General features: G+C 52.3%; 1 protein-coding gene across 1 annotated transcript; it reads right to left on the bottom strand.

The window, feature by feature from the left end:
• Nucleotides 1-1,858: 1,858 nt before the first annotated feature.
• SIX1 (SIX homeobox 1) lies at nucleotides 1,859-5,095 on the bottom strand. Its single transcript, XM_021701493.2, has 2 exons — nucleotides 4,489-5,095; nucleotides 1,859-2,457 (listed from the first exon to the last, which is right to left on the bottom strand). Exons 1-2 carry the CDS (start codon nucleotides 5,046-5,048, stop codon nucleotides 2,163-2,165), a joined length of 855 nt encoding a protein of 284 aa, XP_021557168.1. The 5' UTR covers nucleotides 5,049-5,095; the 3' UTR covers nucleotides 1,859-2,162.
• Nucleotides 5,096-5,709: the final 614 nt, after the last annotated feature.

The raw sequence follows: 5,709 nt of genomic DNA, 5'->3' as shown, positions 1-5,709 counted from the left end.
ATTTCCGCGGTGTCCTTTGAAGCCTGTCAGGGTCATTGAAAGCTATCTTTGTGCAGGGTGTTTGTTTTGGGGAGTGAATGTGAAGAATGTGCGGAGATCCCCTGTGAGAGCCCCTCCTGCAGAGGGTGGCATTTCTCCGTGGCCCAAGACATGGAGAATAAACACCCTCGTGACTTAAATAAACACCAACTTAATGATCCAAAACACTAACAAGGGAGATTGGGACCCTGAGCTCCCAATCCAAATGATGGTCTCCCAGCGGCTGTGTGCACATCTGTCCATCACTGAGGGGGAAAAAATGACTTTATAAGTAAAAGTGACTACAGTTAAGTACAGTGATCCTTTCTCCTTTGAACTCAGTCAAAGCTATTTGACATAAAAAAAAAAAACAAACCAACTCATAATAAGGCCTAAATTCCACTCCCCACCCCATACACACACCTCAATCTCCTAGATCAGGACAGGAAAGATAGGAAAGAGTAAGAAAAAAAATGAATATATTAATAGTGACACGGATGAGGAAAAATCAAAATTATGAAACTGTCATGTCAGAAAATAAATAGACTCTCTCTGGGGAGCAATATTTTTACAAAGCACAAGCAAGCCAGTCCTGTTATCCTGAGTAGAATTTTAATAAATAATGCCATTTGTTTCACTAATTTTAAAAGCTAAATACAAAGATACATCATTTTTGCCCCAGGCAAAAATAATATGGAGCCTACATGATTACTGGGATTTTTCTGGACACTATCCGGCAGCAGCGCAAAGAGCTCTGGTCCTACTGGTCTGCTTTCTATTTATACAGATTAATTCACAATGTTGTTATCCTTGTTCAAGTACCCCCCCTTTTCTTTCCAAGCAGATAAATTATTTTACTTTCACAGTCTTGTCATAAACTCATTAATACAAAAGAGCTGAGTTAACATATGAACGCTGTGGAGAAGAGCTAGTGGTAAACAAAACTTCATACCTAAATAATAAAAAAATAAATACCCCAAAGCTAATTTCACTCTTTTTCTGTCACATAATCAACTCAGTCACCACTCCTGGCTCAGGTGGTGGCCTTCAAAGTACCCTGCAATTCACAACCACCATTAAGTAAGAAAGCAAGAAAACTTCAAAAAAAAGAGGGGGAGGCCAATGACAGCAATACACAACTCACCTTTCAGAAACAGAATCATACTCCTGGTGTTCTACTAAGTTTTAATTTAGACTGGTTTAGGTACAATAGAAAAGAAACCTGAAAACACATGCTGTTTTAGTAACAAATACCAGGTTGCCAGATTTGTCATATATTTTTGCAGGCTAGAAACTAGGAACAAAAGAAACCCTTAACAGGAGTAGGCTACAGATATGAAAGCTTCAAGGGCATGAGAAGTAATGGCATTCAGGAAAGTGTTTTTTTCACATTGGTACATTTTTAAAGTTTGCCATTAAAAAAACCCAAGAAAACAAACAACAACCAAAAACCCCACTAAATTTGACAAAAATAGTTGTATTACTAATGGTCACTGCTATTTCTAACTGCCTTACACAGAGAGCATTAAGACGTTTAGGCACTTTTTTTTCCCCCTAATACTGTTCTTTCATTTTAATCTACATAAAAGTGTTTAACACTAAATAATGAAAAATGTAAACTTAATTTTCCCCATCAAAAAGTTATAAGATCATATTTTTTCTATTCACCTTAAGAATGCAACCAGTTCCTCCTGGCTGGAGGCTCTTATTTTCACAATTTTGACTTCTCTCTCTCTTTCTTCATTTCCTTTTCCTCTTCCCAAAAAGACTTTTCCATAAATAAATTAAAAGGAAATATTTAAAATCCAGTTGATTTGTAATTCCCATTCACTGAAAAAAAAAAGAAAGGCTACTGAAGCTGGCACATGGATTGCCCAGAACCAAGACTGGGTGACTGGGTGCTTTTGTTTGTTTGGGTTTTTTTTTTTTTCCTGATCTCTGCACTGGGATGGGAAATGCAAGAGTCGGAGAGAAGAAGGCAACTAAGCTTGAGATTGCTGTTGGTTTTGAGTTTTAAAAAGATATTTGTGAAAGTTCACCATTCCTTTATATGCAGAGAACCCCAGAAACAAGCTGCAAAAATGTTCCTGATTTCTATTTACAGGTGTCCCTAGTCACTGCTTCCAGGCCCAGCCCCTCCCCACTTAAGACCCCAAGTCCACCAGACTGGAGGTGAGGGGGCCCAGCAGGGAGTCCTGGAGCTGATGTTGGTGGGCTTGCAGGCTGTGGCTGGGCTGCGAGGAGGTTAAGCCAGGGAGAGAATAGTTTGAGCTCCTGGCGTGGGCCATATTGCCCTGCAGCAGAAGTACCGAGTTCTGGTCTGGACTTTGGGGAGGTGAGAATTCTTCTTCTGAGCTGGACATGAGCGGCTTGCCCCCTTCCAGAGGAGAGAGTTGATTCTGCTTGTTGGAGGAGGAGTTATTGTTTTCGGTGTTCTCCCTAAGAAATAGAGGACAACACCATATGGTTAAAAAAAAAAAAAAAAAAGTAGGTTAAAAAAAGTGTGAGTGGAAGGAGGGGAGCTGGAAGAAGGAAAGGGCCATTGTGCAATCAGTCATATACCCGAATGGAGGAGCTGTGCCCTCCCACCCATTCCCAAGGGTCCTGGGGGAAGTAAGGAGGCAGAGGAGTCTGGAGAAATGGGGAACTACGGACAGAGCTTGTGGGGAGCCAGGTCCTTTCCTCTTCCAGATTTTAGAAAGCCAGATCAGTAGGACTTATTTGAAACACAGAAATTACTTTAAAAATTTTGTTCAAGCAGTTATTTTTAAATACCTCTCAACCAGCACCACATTTAGAAGTAATTAAGTTTGAAAGTCTTCCAACAAATAGTTGTTGGTGATAAAGAAAATGATCAGAGGACAAACAGAGCCCCACGCGCAGATGTCTAGGGTGAATCAAGTCAATTGCCCTGTTCCCATCTGAGGAAACAATTAAACGTCGAGTTTCCCTGGCCCTGCCCGGAGGTTGCGGTTTCAGAAGCACAGGACAGGTCATGGGAAGTGGTGTCGGAGCAGCCCAGTGACCTGAGTAAACACAGGGAGCGAAGCCGATTTCAGCAGGGAGTGGTGGGCCCTCGGGCCTGGCTTACAGAACGACCGTTTTGTAACTAAAATCTAACTGGAACCGAATTGTCCCTGTCCCCGTGTTAGTCGCTCAGTCCTGAGTCCCTCACAGCCCCCCTCTCAAACCCCCTGTCGGGACACCCACAACAGCGCACCGTTTCCCCGCAGAGGAAACTTCGAGACCCCGCTCAGCCCGAGAGCCGGTGCGGCATGCCCGGGCGTCGGTCCGGATGCTCGGTGCTGGTAAACTTCAGCATTTCGAAGCCCTGACCGCTTCCGCCTTCAGGCCCATCCTCCTCGGCCCCAGCGCCTGCCTGGCTCCCTCTTTCTCTCCCCGGCCCTCCCAGTCTCTCGCCCAGAAAAGCCACTGCAGCTGAGAGGATCCAGGCTCCATGCTTTTCCACCCAGAGGGGAACGCAGAGGCGACATGTGCGGCCCCCAGGCTCGGAAGCGAACAAAGGAAACCCAGCCCTCCCGGGCGCTTAGGTTTCCCCAAAACTCCTCGGCTTCCCGGAGCGCCCTCGTCGTCGCCGCCGCCGCCGCCTCCCTGCGCTCTTCCGAACCTCGTCCGGAAACTGCACAGCAAACGGATGGAGCGGGGCCAGGTGGACCGGGGTGTTCGCGCGAGGAGGGCGGAGGCAGAGACAGGTTAAAATAAGATTGCCTTCTGAGCTCCAGAGAGAAGTCTGCGACTGGGGACCCCTTCCTCATCCGGGCCGGCGGCGCGGACCGCCAGATGGACCCGCCGAGGCAGCGGGACACGCGCGAGGCAGCCCCGAGAGGAGCAGGCGCCAGATAATGAAGCGCCAACTCTTCCAAAGCCCTCTTTTCTGTGGATTTCTTTTTAAAGTCTCCTCCCTTTATACAGCTAGTACGGAATGAAGCGGCGACCTCTCGCCCAAAAAGCCTACCAGGAGAGAGCGAGTACGGAACGCGGCGGGAGTGGGGACAGAGCAGATGTCTCAGGCCAGCTCCACCCCTCTGGGGAGCAAGAGCAGAGAGGTTCGCTACCCTCAGCCCCCACCGAACCCCTTTCCTGGAGACACCAATCAACACTTCCCCTGTAGTGGATCTCGAAACTCACTCCGCACCCCCCACCCCCACTCGTCGCCCCAGCCAACCAGGGAGGCATGAAAAGCAAACCTAGCGCCAATATTTCCTGACACTCACACCCCCAAGAAGCCCACGCGCGGGCGCTCAAATCAAATGACTCCCCATCCCTACCCAGCGATCTCAGAGTTCATGAACTTTCGCTGCAGTACCGCGGAGGCCTGGGCGCCGCCCCGCGGACGGGCTCCAGCCGGCCGGGAGGACGCGGTGGCGGGTGCCAGCAGGGGCGAGAAGGGGCGGAGGGGAAAGGAAGGCTTCCCGGGGTCGCCCGAGCAGCGGGAAGCACGCCGCGTACCTTTCCTTGGCCTCCGCGGCCCGGTCTCTTTGCCTCCGGTTCTTAAACCAGTTGCTGACCTGGGTGGTGGTGAGCCCAGTGGCCTCGGCCAGCTCCCGCTTCTCACGAGGCGAGGGGTATGGGTTGTGCGCGTACCACTCGCGCAGCACGCCCCGTGACTTCTCCTTGAAGCAGTAGCTGGTCTCCTCGCCGTCCCAGATGGTGCGCGGCAGCGGGAATTTTCGGCGCACTCGATATTTGCCCACCGCGCCCAGCGGCCGGCCGCGCAGCTTCTCGGCCTCCACGTAGTGCGCCTTCAGCCACAGTTGCTGCAGCTTGGGATGGTTGTGAGGCGAGAACTGGTGGCTCTCCAGGATCTTGTAGAGCTCGCGGAAGTTCCCGCGGTGGAAGGCAACCACGGCCTTGGCCTTGAGCACGCTTTCGTTCTTGTGCAGGTGGTCGCAGGCGGGGAGCGACCACAGGAACCTGCCCAGACGCTCCAGGTTCCCGCCTTGCTGCAGAACTTCGCACACGCACGCCACTTGCTCCTGCGTGAAGCCGAACGACGGCAGCATCGACATGGCTGGGGCCTGCCGAGGTGCACTGCCCGGGCGCACGCGGCAGGGAGCAGCGCCGAAAAAGCAGGGGGCGGCAGCCGCAGGGAGGGGGGCGCAGCTGCTCCTAACCCCCTCCCTAGGATTTCCGTAGGCGAAAAAGCTGGTCGAAATTTAGGGCTGGACGGCCGAGGAAGAAGGACGGGGGGGGGGGGGCGCTGGACCCCGAGCGGCCGGCTCACTCCGCAGCCTTTTGGGCCTCTCTGGCTCCGGCCTCCCGCCTCCCGCCGGGTTGATGCTGCTCGTTGCCGGGGAACTTGGTTTCTGTTCTCCCCGCAGCGGCCTTAAAGCGCGCAGCGTCCCCCGGCGCGCTGATTGGCTGCGGGCGGCGCCTATCCGGGGCTGGCCAGCCCGCGCGCCGCCGGGCCAGGCAGCGAGGCCGCGCCGCCCCGCGCGGGGAGGGCGCGGCAGTGGAGCCCGGGATAGGGAGTGGTGGGAGGAGAAGGACCCGGAGAGGTGGGAAGAAGGGTGAGAGGGGGGAGGAGGGAGCCGCGCTGCCCAGGGGCGGGGGGTGTGAGTGGGTGAGCGCGTCAGGACCCTGCAACGTGAGCCCCCTCTCCAGTGTCACCTAAGGGCAGCCGTGCACATCTCTGCACAAATCAATGACTCCAGACCTTATAATTCCTCT

Source organism: Neomonachus schauinslandi, chromosome 9, assembly GCF_002201575.2.
Source record: "Neomonachus schauinslandi chromosome 9, ASM220157v2, whole genome shotgun sequence".
Classification (NCBI taxonomy): Eukaryota; Metazoa; Chordata; class Mammalia; order Carnivora; family Phocidae; genus Neomonachus; species Neomonachus schauinslandi.
Note: the sequence above shows the minus strand (reverse complement) of the source record. Positions and strands in the feature narration are given on the sequence as shown.

What these genes read in the sequence shown, in the direction of transcription:
- SIX1 (XM_021701493.2), bottom strand. Translation starts at nt 5,048, where the DNA reads ATGTCGATGCTGCCGTCGTTCGGCTTCACGCAGGAGCAAGTGGCGTGC. An exon ending in GCCGCGGAGGCCAAGGAAAG is followed by an intron (nt 2,458 to 4,488) that starts GTACGCGGCGTG and finishes TCTATTTCTTAG; the next exon opens with GGAGAACACCGAAAACAATA.